This window comes from Leucopleurus acutus (assembly GCF_964270905.1).
Source record: "Leucopleurus acutus genome assembly, chromosome: 10".
Taxonomy (NCBI): domain Eukaryota; kingdom Metazoa; phylum Chordata; class Mammalia; order Artiodactyla; family Delphinidae; genus Leucopleurus; species Leucopleurus acutus.
In genome coordinates this window covers 6,874,466-6,889,207 of record NC_139153.1, presented here as the reverse complement: position 1 = coordinate 6,889,207, position 14,742 = coordinate 6,874,466, and the positions used below count along the sequence as shown (strand labels likewise).

Sequence of the window (14,742 nt, the reverse complement as noted above, 5' to 3'; positions counted from 1 at the left end):
TCCTGCCCGCAGTCCCTCCGTCGCAGACAGTGGCTCTCTGCCAGCCTTAACACAGAGTGTCTTGGAGGGGCCGACCCCGCCAGGTGTCAGACCCTCCCTGAGCTTCTGGCCACTCATAACGCGGAGCTGCTGTACCAGGGGAACCCGGGGGTCTGGGAAGGCTGTGCCGAGTCCTGGTAAGGAGAAGAAGGGCAGGAACCCGAGGGCGCTGGGATTCCAGCCATGGAGCAGTGAGGCCCTTTCTGTGGCGTGGGATCCCTACTTATAGACACCTCTCCTTACTGCTTCCTATCTTGCTGGATATTACCCTCCAGCCATGTAGGACCAGAACAGGCATTGAACTTGGGGTCAGGAGACTGGTGTGCCAGGCCAGGCTCTGCCACTTTCCAGTCTGTGATCTATGGCAAGGTCCATATCTACTTGGAGCCTCAGTCTGCTCTGGGCAGTGGGTGTAAAACAAGACAACATACGCGAGACTGCCCAGTGCTCTGTGCCAAAGTGTGTTCTACACAAAGTTAGGAGGTATTGCTCTGGAAGGGCAGAAACGTGATGGGGCACTTCCTTCTTAACAACTTTTTAATAGCTTTGTGGTATAATTTACATGCCATAAACTGCACGCTGTTTAGGTGTGCAAGTAGGTGATTTTCGAGCAAACTTGCCAAGTGTGAAATTGTCACCGCAAAATAGGTTTGTACTATTTCCATTTCCCTAGCAAGATCTCTCATGCCATTTGTAGTTAATCTCACTGTCCCTGCCAGGCAGCCATTCACCTTCTATCTGTTTCTGTGGATTTGTGTACTCTGGACGTCACATATTCAGTGGAGTCATGCAGTGTGTGGTCTCTGTCACTGTCCTCATGAAACTTAGCATAATGTTTCCAGGGTTCATCCATATTCTATTCTAGCATGTGTCACTGCTTTGTTCCTTTTCGTGGCTGAATAATATTCCATTGTATGGATCGACCCCAGTTTGTCTATTGGTTGATGGACATTTGGGTGGTTTTCAGTTTTGGGCTCTTTTTGAATAACCTAGGAGTGGAATGGCTGAGTTTTATGTTTAAATTCTTAACAAACTACCAGACTTTTCCAGTGTGGCCAGAACATTTTATATTCGTACCAGAAATATGTGAGGGTTCCATTTCTCCGTATTCTTGAGGACATTTATCATTGTCTGTCTTTTTTTTTTTTTTTTTTTTTTGCGGTACGCGGGCCTCTCACTGTTGTGGCCTCTCCCGTTGCGGAGCACAGGCTCTGGACGCGCAGGCTCAGCGGCCATGGCTCACGGGCCCAGCCGCTCCGCGGCATGTGGGATCTTCCCGGACCGGGGCACGAACCCGTGTCCCCTGCATCGGCAGGTGGACTCTCAACCACTGTGCGACTAGGAAAGCCCTGTTGTCTTTCTTTCTGATTACAGCCGTCCTCTTGGGTGCACCCTAGTGGTATCTCATTGTGGTTTTAATTTTCACTTTAATGGGGAATAGTTCTAAATAAGATTGTGAAACATTGGGTTAGACAGAGCTTTAGAGGTGTCTTTATTGCAGGACTTCTCAGAGCCTTTAATAGTCTAATGAGCATTGGGACTCTCTAAGGAGGGCTATAATGTACCACCATTTCTCAGTGAGGTCCCAGTGTGACCTCAGGGTGTATTAAAGGATTAGTGTTCTTTGGGAAGCATTAGCCTAGGACAGAGGTCAGGAAACTATGGGCCAAATCCCATCTGCTGCCTGTTTTTGTAAATAAAGTTTTATTGGAAGACAGCCATAGTGTTCATTTACATATTGTCTCTGGCTGCTTTCACACTGCAAGGATAGAGTTGAATAGTTGGGACAGAGACCATATGCCTTGCGAAACCTAAATCTGTACTATTTGGCCTTTTACAGAAACTGTTTGTTGACCCCTGACCTAGGAGTGCCTGGTGCGTGTAGATGCTCACTGCACCTTCATGGGGAAGGAGGGACCCGTCCTCAGGGTATAGGTGGGGACCAAGGAAGCACTTGGTGAGGCTTTGTATTATTTGAGCTGGTGCTTGAAGGACAGGCAGAATTTTTAAGGCATGTGAGAATTTACAGGGACATTCTTGACAGAGAGAACCGTGGAATGAATCCTGGAAAGTGGAGGGGACTGGAGGGGACTTCCTCGCGACCTGGGAGGAGGATTTCTGCAGTGATAGAAGAAGTTGGCATGGGAGCTCCAGACCCCACAGACCAGCTTTGTTGCCTAGTTGTCTTCCCTGGGTGACACAATTTCGAGTCCATCTTCCCCAAGATGGGGCCATGGGTCCGAGCACTGTCTCTGAAGTTGGATAGATGTGGCTTCAGGTTCTGCCTCTGCCTTTCTGGGCATGTTGCTGCCCTAAGCTACAGTTTTCCCATCAGTAAAGTAGGAATCATGGTTGCACTGGCCTCAGTAAGCATGAAGGGAGTGCAGACTGTCACTGACCTTGGCATCACCTTTCTCCTCCCTGAGGGCAGGATTCACCTGCCTTCCTCATCACTGCAGGCCCTGCTCTTAGGGCCCTCAGCAACGCGCAGGTAGCATCCAGTCACTCTCCTGAGTGAATGCATGATGCAGAGGCCTAGGAGGGCCCTTGCCCTGAGTCCCCAGCTCAGTTTAGGGCCTCGACCGAGGGCTCTGCAGGAGCAGACCCCGTACACGGGGAGAGTTGGGGGCCTGCACTGGGCCGGTGAAGTGAGCGCAGGACCCCGAAGGTGGAGGGATTATGGAGGGGGCAGGGAAGGCGCATTTGTTTGGGTGATGGGCTGTCTTTTTTGTTGCTTTGGGAGACCAGAAAGGAAGACTGAGCAAGGCTATTTATAGCGCAGTCCCTCAGTGCCAGCTTTTAGGGCGGCCTCTGCATCCCTAGCAGTGCTACCCTCCATGGCAGGTTAAAGAAAGGTGATGCGTTTGCCGGCTCCATGCTGGACACTGAGATGAGGCCTCCCCGGTCGGCTTGGGACCTGTTCCCACAGCGCCCCTCCCAGGCCCTCTGCGGTGGTGGGAGAGAAGGGTCTACTCCATCTCTGCTTTCTCTGGTCAAACGACTCTCGGCTCTGGAAGCTAGTGTGTGGAAGGAAAGCGCCAGGTATGAGGCTGTTTCCTTCCCTCTGGACTCAGCCCCTCTGTGTATATGAGACACAGAGAGGACAGTGAGGGTGTTGCAGGATCGGATTCCAGCCACTTCCCTCAGACTGTGGAGGACATAGCAGAAGCCTTGAGTGGGAGGCATCCTCTCTCTGGGGTCAGCTTGTGCTGAGAGAGAAGGATGTGTGGCCATCAGAAGAACCTGGTTTCAGGTCCCAATCTGGGCCAGTTGCTTCACCATTCTGGGCCTCAGTTTCCCCACCTGTAGAATGGGTATAAAAATGCCCTCATGGTAGTTATGTTGGTGTGAGGACTGAATGCAGTGAGATGTGAGGGCTCTTGGGTGGCACCTGCCACAGTCCCCTCTGCTACCAGCTCCTTCTTGTTCCTTACTCTGAGAGTCTCTTAATGAGGATAGTTTGCTTTTCAACTCACCTCTTGGATTCCCAATTCTTTCCCTCTTCTTCCTGTAGAAATGACGTCTCCATGCATGGATTCTTTCCCTGCTGCCCATCTCAGAGACTTCTACCTGCTTCTTTCCTCCCTCGCCCCCCATTCCCTTCTGCATTTGAAGCTTCCCCTCCCTCCTGGCTCTTTTCCATTAAGTATCCCAGTCATGCCCACCTGAAAATAAAACAAGTGTAGGTAAGACAGCTCTGATGCCCTGTGGCCAAGAACTACTAGTTCGCATTCTCATCAGAGCAACTTCCCCAAAGAGCCGCCCCAACAGGTCTCACCTCCCCTCTGCTCCCTGCGTGCCGCTGTCTGAAGTCTGCCCGCCAGGGCTGGGCAGCTCTCCCTGCTTTACCTGCCACTCTGGCCCCGAATCCCGCAGCGCTCTCCCTCTCACCAGGCTGCTTGGAGGCACCTGGCAGATGGGTTGCTTGCCCCCCTGGAACGCCCTCTCCCTCTGCCTCTGGGGATGCCACCTTCTTCAGGGATGCCTAACCCTTCTCTGTCTCCTCAAAGGGCTCCTCTCAGCCTCCATCTGCCCTGTAAGTGATGGGGTTCTGGGGGTTCTGTGGCCAGCCCTCTCCCTCCCGTTTCTCCGGCTCTCCCCAGGCGGCCTCATGCTCTCCCAGGACACTTGATGGCCAAGGGCTCAGGTCTGAATCTCCTGCCTGCATCTCTACTGTGAGCTTTGTACCCAGACACCCAGCTGCCTCTGGGCCTTGCAGCCGGCTGGGTGTTCCACAAGCATCTCAAAATCACCTTATCTAAAAGATTGACTCTCCGGGGCTTCCCAGGTGGCGCAGTGGTTGAGAGTCCGCCTGCCGATGCAGGGGACGCGGGTTCGTGCCCTGGTCCGGGAGGATCCCACATGCCACGGAGCGGCTGGGCCCATGAGCCATGGCCGCTGAGCCTGCGCGTCCGGAGCCTGTGCTCTGCAACGGGAGAGGCCACAACAATGAGAGGCCTGCGTACCGCAAAAAACAAAACAAAACAAAACAAAAAAAGATTGACCTTCCACCTCCTCCTCCTCTACACCGATTGACAATTCATTCCTGCTCAGCTAATGACCCCCATCCATGAAGGTACAAACCTGGCGTCCGTCTGGACCTCCAACTTCCCTGCTACCTGCCACCCCCAGGCAGCCACCTTGCACCCCTGCTGCTCCCCAGCCCATCTGTTCCCCTCCAGGGCCATTTCCCTACCTTAGTCCAGCCCCTCCCTCTTTATTGTCCAAATTAAGGCAAAAGTCTCCACACTGGGCACCTTGCTCCATTCCACCCTTACCATCCAGTCTTTCCAGTGCAGCCAAAGAGAGCTTTCGGAAACATGCACCTGATGGAGTCTTCCTGTTTTTAAGATTCTTCTCGGCTTCCATCACCCTCAGGATGAAGCCCCAGCTCCTCAGCAAGGCTCACAGTCCAGCTCTTGCTCATCACTCCAGCCTCATCCTTTGCCCCCACTTCTTACCCCGCTTCCTGCTGCACATCGAGCCCTTGTTCCAGCCTCCTGGCTTTTGCCTTTGGTGGACTTTCTGCCCCAAATGCCTCCGTCTTCTTTGTTAACCCTCCAGGGCCTCCACAGCCCCACTCCCACGTCCGGATACTGGCCAGATCTGCAGTGAGGTTCCTCTGCTTTTCCCTGTCCTGACCCTCTCCACACTCTGCTCTGTTCACTTGTCCATCTTCCCCCGTGGACCATGAGCTCTTGAAGGACCCCAAGTGTAGCACAGTACCTGACACACTGAAAACACCTTGATGAGTATCACTTGAATAAATTAATAAATGCGTGAAGGATGCGTGCTGTGTACTACTTTTGCCCAGCGCACGAAGTCACGTAAGGTAGCTTTGGGGGGGTGCATTCAACATGGCTTTAACTTGTAAAGAAGGAAGGAAGGGCTTCCTTACAAACTGCCCCCCGAAGCTTCCCAAACACCTATTAGTGTCATGGGGGAATCTACGAGCTAGCACTGCAGCTGAAAGTCTGGGCCCTGGAGCCAAGATCCCTGGGTTCAGATCCCGCCCGTCACTTGCTCTCGGCATGACTTTGGGCAAGTTACCTAACCGCCTGGCACCTCGGTTTCCCCATCTTTGAAATGATGATAACAATTGCGTCTACCTCGAGGATTGTTGGGAGGGTGAGATGAGTTCCTGCTTGAAAACCTATGGAAAGGAGGTGACGTCCCTTCCCCAAGGTCACATAGCTTGTCAGGAGCAGAGCTGGCTTTTGAGCCCAGCCATCTCTGTGTGTGCCCAGGGCTGGAGAAGCAGAGGCATTACACCTCCAGGTACTGGGTGGAAATCTCCAGAAATAGTCTTAGGGCCTGAAAAAAATGCTTCATGAAGAACCTGCTTTCATGCCTGGCTCGTAGTAGGTGCACAATATTACTCGGGTAAATGAATCCTTCCGAAGGGCCCCATCCAGTCTTCAACATTTCCCGCCCCCTGAACGGTGTCGGGAGGTCTGTTCCTGGGTCCTTTTTTGCCAGGGTGTTGGCAGCAAACTCTTCCTCATTCAGACCTTTCTTCTGTCCCAGCACTTCACGGGGGAGGGTCATTAAGAAAGTTTTTTTCCCAGGAAGAGCTGTGCTTTCTCCAAGTCTCCAGAGTTGAGTGTCCCAGCTCCCATGCTCTCAAAGGCTGCCCTTGTGGATTTGAAAACAACGCCGCAGTCCTGCAGGCTGAGAACCTGGTCCCCCAGCCTCCTTTCTTTAGAAACTCAATGTCCCTTGCTAGTTAGAGTCAGTGCTGGTTAAACCTAAAGAAAATAGTTTGAGGATGTTTTCAAATAATGTCTGGTGGAACAAAAGAGCAATTCATCCTGCATAGCTTTTAGTAATCTGCTTCCCATTTTGGGAATTAGATTGTTCAATTAAGCGAGAGGGCGCCGAAGCCAGCTGCATGACTCAAAAGTTTGCAGCATCCAAACTGTGGAAGAGGGGGGCCTGCACCAGCTCTCTCCTGGCGGGTCTGCTCCCTTCTTTCTCCCTCTGTCCCTGTGCTGTTTCCAGTTTTCAGATTCTCTGTTCAGGAAACAACCTCACCAGCAAGAGGGCATGGGTGTGCATGCAGCCCTGCTAGACCTGTCTCAGTGTTTCTTTAATGGAGATTTCGAGGCTGCAGTGACAGGCACAGAGAGTACCCTGGGCATTTCCGTCTGCCGTAGCCGCTTTCTTTCCTGCTCTGGGTTGTCCTTTCCCATTCGCCACCTGATGGGTGTTTGCGAAGCTTCGGGGGGCAGTTTGTAAGGTGGTACTTATGCATCCTCGGCTGCGAGGCTCTAAGTCTGGAGACAGGGGAGTTTGTGAGCACCCTGAAGTTCCTGCAGAATTTGGGGAGTGAATGGGCACATCAGGGTATTTCTCTGGGGAGAAAGTACATCCCTTCAGTACCCTCTCAGAGGATCCCTAACTCCCTGTCCACGTCCTCTCAGAAACAAACAAACAAAACAAAACCCTTGGAGTCTGTACATCATTCCTCCAACACCAGGAAATTCTCCTTCTGCGGTGTTGCTCAAGCCTTGCTGTGCATGCGCAATCCTCCGGGAAACATAGGAAAAGGTAGCTTCCCGGGAACCATTTTGTAAGGATTCAGACTCAGTGGGTCCACAGGAATTTTTGTATTTTTGGCAAGCACCCCACAAGGGCCATGCTCTGGGTCCTGCTGCTCTGTTTTAATGATAGATACTCTTAAAGGTTTCATTTAATACAGCCTGTCGTTTTAAAACGAATTAAAGCCAAAGACTGCTAAGATATAAGAAGCAAATAAAGTAACCGTTATAGCTAAGCAGCTGTCTCCTTTCTTTCTCAGATAACTTGGACTTTTTTTGTCCAACTTATCCTAGTACAGGGCAAGCCCCATACCATGCGTGCCTTTTTATCCTCAGTATTAATATAGTGCCTGGTACCTAGTACATGCTCAATAAATGTATATTTAGGAGATGTCCCCCCTTCTGCCTATAGGTGTGAGAGCTGGCTTCCTTTCGAGTAAATCCCTGGCTGCACACAGCCCAATTTTGTTTGGGGGCCTGCCTGATTTCTCCGACGGGGGCTGGGGCTGGAGGGAGCCTGCAGACCAGCGCTAATTGGTGTCATTGAGTAATTAATGCAAAATCAGGCCCCGAGCGGATTCCCAGGGAGACAGACGCTGAGGGGGGCTTTCATGCTTGGTGGGATGGGAGCTGCTTTCTCAAAGGACGTTCCCAGAGCGCCCAGGCGACTGGCGTGGCCCGGTGGGGGTGGCTTGGCAGCCGGCATGGGGTTCGTGGAGCGAGTGTGGAGGGGGTTTGTGTTGGTGCCACGGTTCTGCACAATATGGAGCGTGGCGAGTCTGACTTTAGAGAAACACAAACCCCAGGCTGGGTTGTAGGAGCCAGGCCTGTGTCAGCCCTGAAGGACTGGTGGGGTCTGAGGGAGGGCCACGGCTGATCACGTTGGCTCAGCGCAGCCAGGGTCCCCCTCTCCTGTGGCCTGGGCCCTCTGGGACACTCCTGCCCCTTGGCACACTATTCAAGGCTCCCGAGGATGCCTCCTCTGTTTATCTGTCCTGCTTTTCGCTTCTGGTCTCTGGGCTTCCTCGTTCCCCAAGTATCCCATGCTCCGTTTTCTGGCCTTTGCTTTTGCTAGTCCCTGGGCCTAAAACAATCTTTACCCCCTCCTTCTCCTGGCTAAACTCTATCATCCTTCAAAATCTGACTCAAATATCATTTCTTCCAGAAAGCTTTCTCTGACACCTGTGGCAGTCAGGAGAGTTTGGGTTATGCTGCAGTAACAAAGATCTTACTTAGTAGCTTGAAGCAACAGAGTTGGGTTTCTTTTTGTTTTTGTGGCTTTTTTTTTTTTTTGAATGAAAGGTTATTCAAGTTCTACAGTACTTAACAATTTTCAAAGTTTTCACACCCATGATTTATATAATCCCATAATAACCCCTTAAAAAAAAAAAAACCCTACCCCTGTCTTGCTCCTCCCCCCTTCCCTCTCCCCACTGGTAGCCACTAGTTTGTTCTCTGCATCTGGAAGCCGGCTTCTTTTTTGTTTTATTCACTAGTTGGTTGTATTTTTTAGATTCCACATAGAGTGATATCATCCAGCATTTGTCTTTCAGCAGAGTTTGCTTCTTGCTTCTTGCATTTAAAAAAAGCCACCCCGCTCATGTGGGGTGGCAAGAGGGCTCATGTACTCACTTAGGAACTTGGGCTTCTAGAGGTCCACCTTGACACATGCTTCTGTTACGAGAGCCACACTAGGGCGAAGAGAACATGGCGGACCACACCGCCTGCCTCTGAACGCCTCCGTCTGAAGGGAAGTGTGTGCCGCTGGCCAAAGCAAGTCCTCTGGCCACCGTTGAATTCAGCAGGGTTGTGTAATCTCCCCTGAGGGAGGGACCTGGGATGTTTATGGACCGTCCTGCCGTCTTCCAGCACCCCTGAGGTGGGCTAGGTACTTCTCGGTCTTCCCAAAGTCCCTGTGCTTCTTCGCATTGCAGCTCTTACCATACTGTTTCCATAAACCATCTGCTAACCCGCATCCTGTCCCCCATGGAGCGAATCCATGAAGGCTGTGGCTGAGTCTTTCTCCTTTCTGAGGCTCCCACACCCGGCCCTGAGTTTGGCTCAGAGAAGACCCTTGGTGAATGGTGGGCGAATGAGTGAGTGAGTGGGCTGTCCTTGCCCCTCTGCAGCACTAGCTTTGCTTCTGGTGGGGTCAGTGTGGGCTATCTCCAACCCCCGTGACTCTCTGCCCTCCCTTCTGCAGGCGCCGGGTCCTGGCCATCTCAGATGGGATCGAGCACATCGGGAACCTTCGCTGGGAGCTGGCCTTGTGTCTGCTGGCCGCCTGGACCATCTGTTACTTCTGCATCTGGAAGGGGACCAAGTCCACAGGAAAAGTAAGAGGTGGATCTTTAGCTAGCCGTGGGCAGGGGAGGGGCGAGTCGTCCTCGTACAAGCCACAGGGGACCCAGAGAATGCCAGGGGGCTCACGTGGCAAAGGCCAGCTCCTGAGTTGGAGGCTAGGAGGAGTGCTAGACAAGGAGTCCAGAGCTGGAATCCCAGTCCACCGCCTGTTGGCCACACACCTCGGGGTGTTCGGTTCTGAGCCTCAGTTTGCTCACCTGTGAAATAATAAAACCTGGTCCTGTTTTCTAACTGGGTCGAGAGTCATATAAGGAAAGTAGAGTTAAGGTGCTTTGGAAACCAGGAAATGCTAGACTACTACCATGGGGTTTTTGTAATGAAGACCTGCACTCCAGGCGTGTGCTAGGGCAGGTGGTGCTGGGCGCCTCCGCTACAGATCCCGAGTTCTCACCAGCCTCCATCTTGTAGCCTTGCTGTGCCGGCTGCAGCAGGCGGCCTCCAGGGCCAGTGCCTCACAGGGCAGGAGGAATGGGGGGAGACAACCAGCTCTGCACTGCCCTGGCCTGGAAGGTACTGCGGCTCTTCCACTCACAGGCCACCGGCCTGAGCCTAAGGCACAGGCTTACCAACCGCCAGGGAGGCTTAGAAGTGAGGGCAGCAAAGGGCCGTCTGACGAGTACAGCCATCTGTACCACAAGTCTCACTAGAGGTTATAAATGTGTAGCTCATGGCCAAGTCCAGCCCACTCATGTATCATATTAAAAAGAAAAGAGGCGGGGGAGAATTAGTTACCAACATTCAGAAATCAGGAAGTTTCATGTGAAATATGTGAAAAAAGAAATAGGACTCTGTTGTCCCTCGGAAAGTTGGAAGATTGGGCCATGCTGGCATTGATGACCTACCCAGTAGCAGTGGGCTGAGTGGGAAGATTGGGCCACGCTGGGCTTGCACGCCTACCCGGTAGCATTGGGCTGAGTTGGGCCGCAGCCACCTGCTTCTAGGGATACTAGGTTGCCCAGTCCCCACCATTTCCATCACCCCTGGTCCTGTGGCTGAGTGTCAATGCCGTTAGTTTCCTCATTTGTGGAAAAGAGGAAAATCAGACTTTTTTTAAATGCCTGTGTCACCCTGACCGTGTCACTCCCCGCCTGCCTGCTTCTGGTAGGCAGTTGCTCATAAACTTTATTCTAAGTTATTGGCTGGGGCAGTGGGTGAAGACAAAACGTCCAAGGAAATAGGAACTTAATAACTCCGGGACGTTTTGCAAAAGATGGTCCCCTTGGCTCCCACAGTGGTAGGTGAGATGAAGAGGAAACTGCTAGAATGTGGGAGGCGGGCAGACCTGCAGGAGGGGCTTAGGAGGACACAGAAGAGATACCAACAAGCCCCGTGCTGTGGGCTATAAGGAGGCCAAGGATGGACTAGAAAGTCGTCATAGCTGTGCCTCAGGGACCAGAGAGTAGAACAGAGACTCTCATGTCCCCTCAGCCGAGGTGATTTTGCTGATCTTTGCTTTCTCTGGTTTGTACCTTCAAGACAATAGGATTTTTTTTGTTTTTCCAAACATAAAATTCATTGCATTATCGACTACGTGCATCCTGCCCCCATGCCCCCCTTGCTGCCTCTTCTGGCTAAAGAAGAGGAGAAAGACTGGAGGGGGTGAGAACCAGGGTCTGGAACCATGGTCCACATCTCAGGTCTCTCTCTCTCACTGGCTGAGACCTTGGGTGCATCATTTAACTTCTCTGAGCCTGTTTCCTCTTCTGCAAAACAGGGATTGATGAGTGACCTCGTCTCAGGGATGGTTGTAGGAGTGAAATGCAAGGCTGCACATTTCAGCACTTAGCAGAATGGGGAACTGATCATATGTGCTGAGTAGACGGTGATTTAAAAACATCTTGTTATAAAACTTATTCATTCAAGAAGTAGTTTCTGAGAATATGTAAAGATAAATAAAGCACAGCCTCTACCCTACCCAGGTGATATATGTGAACGTGCTTTGTGAACCGTAGAAAAAAGGGAGGAGGTATCATGGGTGGTGCTCTTATTGCTCCTACTGTGATGACAACCTTTCCGCGAGTCCGTGCTGGGCCAGCGAGGGCTGCAGTGATGAGGTTTTGGTGCGGGTGCGCGCATGGGCTGTCCACGTGCATGTGTGGCTTTGGGCTCTCGGGCCTGGACCTGGGCCATGGCAGAATTTCATTCCACTCGGCCCTCAGGAGGAAGCTCAGTCCCCAGTGGGGCCATTGGCCATTGGCTGGGACATCGAGCCTGTGTGTCAGAGAATCCTAAGGCAGGGACCAAGTATCAAGGAAGAACCGGTGAGCTATGTTCTGAGAGATTTCAGAGAAGATTTAGGGAAGGCAAGGTGACGGTTATTAAGTACTTCAGATGCCCCTTCCATTCAGACCTTGAAACAACCCCATGAGACGCAGGGGCTAGCATTATCTCCATTTTACAGATGAGGAAACTGAGGCTTCGCGGGGTGACGTAACTTGCTCAAGGACACTCAGGTAGGGAGGGGAGGGCTGGGATTAACCCCAAGCCTCGGTGACCACATAGCCCATGCCTCTGGGTGAGTGTACCATCATTCCTGTCGTCTGTGACCCGAGGGCAATGACCGTTTCCTCGCGGATTGGTTATGAAGAGGCCGTTAACGAGACTGCCTAGAACATAGTAGGTGCTCCATGATTGTTGGTTGCAGCTGGATCTAAATGGTGCTATTAAGGGAAATGCTGAAGTCGTATGAACAATTAAGTATTTTCCTCAAGACTGGGTTTCATGGGCTCTTCCCCATGTTTCATGCCCAAGACCAGGGTAAGTGTCCAGGATGAGATGTGGTTTGCTGGACCTGTGAGGCTCCTTAGAGATTATCTGGTCCATCTGCACCTGTATTTTATGCATGAGGAAACTGAGGCTCAGAGAGCAGAAGGGACTTGTCCACGGTCTCACAGTGAGTAAGTGTCAGGTTAGGACCTGGTCTGGTGGCCCAGCTCCCTGGCTGTTTATAAATGACAAGGTTCTGTAGGTCACATCTGACAGTTTGGGGAGACCAGGAGAGCCCGGATCAGCATGTGGGCTCCTCAGGAGAGGGTCTGATGCTTTTGTTACTGTTTATCATTCATCTCACCTTGAACATGAGCCCAGTGTCCAAAGGCTTTTCGATTTTGTACAAAAGCAGTTAAAAATAAACACAGGGTCATCTGAGTCTTCCTGAGTGGGCAGAGGTTGCCCCTGCCGCCTGCCTGTGGGACCCTGGCCAGAGCCGCTCTCAGGAGTCAGTTGAAGGAAGCAGCAAGAACTCCATATTCCTGCTGTTGTCCAGGCCACGCCCGAGTTGGCTCTTCCTCTGCATCCCAAGTTCCAGCGTGCTCTCCATACCTGGGCTGCACCAGAAATTTCTGAAATTTCATTAACTTGGAAAAAGTTCCTGGCTGCATCCTGTCTCCAAGGCAAAAACTATAACCCCAGCCTTAACTCAATTGAGAGCCCATCCCCTGCTCAGGGGTTCATGCAGACGCTGCAGGCTCAGCCTCTTGGCAGGTGGCTCTGTAAGTAGGGATTTCGGATCACATCACAAATAAGCAGATCACAGATGAAGCCGTGGCAAGGTGATAGGTGAAGGTGTAGCAGTGCTCTCTAGCGGCCTGAGGGGCGGTGTGTGGGCCCCGACGCTGTGTTGGCGTCATTGCTCCCACCAAGGACGATCGCTGTATGTGAGCTTCACTCCATCTCCTTCTGCGCCTTCCTCAGTGCTTTTCATCCTTCTGACATCACAGAGGCCCGCATGCAGCATCTCCCAGAGTCAGGGCAAGCAACATCAACTCTCAGAAGAAGCTGCTCTGGCTGGAGAGAGAGTAGCTAGGTTCCAGCTTTGGTACATAGCGAGTGGCCCGTGGCTGTTGCTTAGTGAACATTTGAGGAACAGATGAATCCTGCCTGGGCAGGGCCTCCCTGCGAGGTGCTGGGACACACTGGGGAACAGTTAAACAGTCAGGTCCTATGAACATGGGGCTTCTAATGGCGGAGAACTGGCTCTGGAATGTTAGAATATAGCTTGTCCGAGCTGGGAGGGTTTAAGTCCAAACCCTATTATATAAATAAGGCAGTGGAGGCCCAGAGAGGCCACAAGATTTGCCTAAGACCACCCTGCTTGGGAAGAGCAGAGCTGGGATCCAAATCCAGATCTGTCTGCCTTCCCTAGGCCTGGTACTCATCTGTTCTCATACCTCCAGCTGTGGGTTCACGTCCAGGTTCAACGAGAACACATGGATCCGATTTCCGAGCGCGTGGCAGGGGCTTAGTAAGCCATTTATTTTCTTGCCCTGGTTTTAGTTCTACAAGGTTATTTTTCTTCTCTCTCTGGACAATATTGGAAATTCTCACAAGTCTGGATTAACAAAATAAATAAGAACGTTTCTCAATTGTATATCAAGTCCTGAGAAAATATAGGATTCTGAAACACTTGCTTTCTTCAGGCGGAAACTTCCAGGCTGTTTATAACTGGTCCTCTTCTGGATGATAATTATTTTCAATTGATAATTGAAATCAAGTGGCTAAGACATGGAGACATCTTTGTGATTTTCTTGTGTCCTTGTTTTTTGTTTTTAAAGATTTTATGTTTTAGAGCAGTTTTAGGTTCACAGCAAAATGAAGCAGAAAGTACAGGGATTTCTCATGCACTCCCTGCCCCCAACACTGTATAACCTCCCCCATTATCAATATCCCCCGCCAGAGTGGTACATTTGTTACAACTGATGAACCTGCTTAAACACATAATCTCCCAAAGTCCATAATTTACATTAGGGTTCACTTTTGGTGCTGTACATTCTGTGGGTTTGGACAAATGTGTAATGGCATGGATCCACCATTATAGCATCATATAGAATAGTCCCATCGCCCTAAAAATCCTCTGTGCACTACCTGTTCATCTCCCCCCTTCCCCATCCCTGGCAACCACACACACACACAAAAAAAACAGTCTTTTGCTGTCTCCATAGTTTAGACTTTTCCAGAATGCCATATCATTGGAATTATACTGTATGTAGCTTTTTTAGGTTGACTTCTTTCACTTAGTAATGGGCATTTAAGTTTCCTCCATGTCTTTTCATGGCTTTATAGCTCATTTCTTTTTATCACTGAGTAATGTTCCATTGTCTGAACGTACCACAGTTTGTTGATCCATTCACCTATGGACGGACATCTTGCTTCCAAGTTGGACAATTAGGAGTAAAGCTGCTGTGAACAGTCGCGTGCAAGCATTTGTACGGGCATCTGTTTTCAACTCCTTTGTATTAATATGAAGGAGCATGACTGCCGGTTCTTATGGTAAGAGCATGCTTAGTTTTGTATGAAACCA

The 14,742-nt window shown here is 51.1% G+C and overlaps 1 protein-coding gene across 1 annotated transcript in view; it reads left to right on the top strand.

Annotated features, from left to right (window-relative positions):
* SLC6A11 (solute carrier family 6 member 11) overlaps window positions 1-14,742 on the top strand; it is a 118,489-nt gene that overhangs the window by 14,295 nt on the left and 89,452 nt on the right. The window contains exon 5 of the mRNA XM_082848735.1: window positions 9,283-9,415. Coding sequence (XP_082704861.1) covers window positions 9,283-9,415 — 133 coding nt within the window. The remainder of the gene's footprint in view (window positions 1-9,282; window positions 9,416-14,742) is intronic.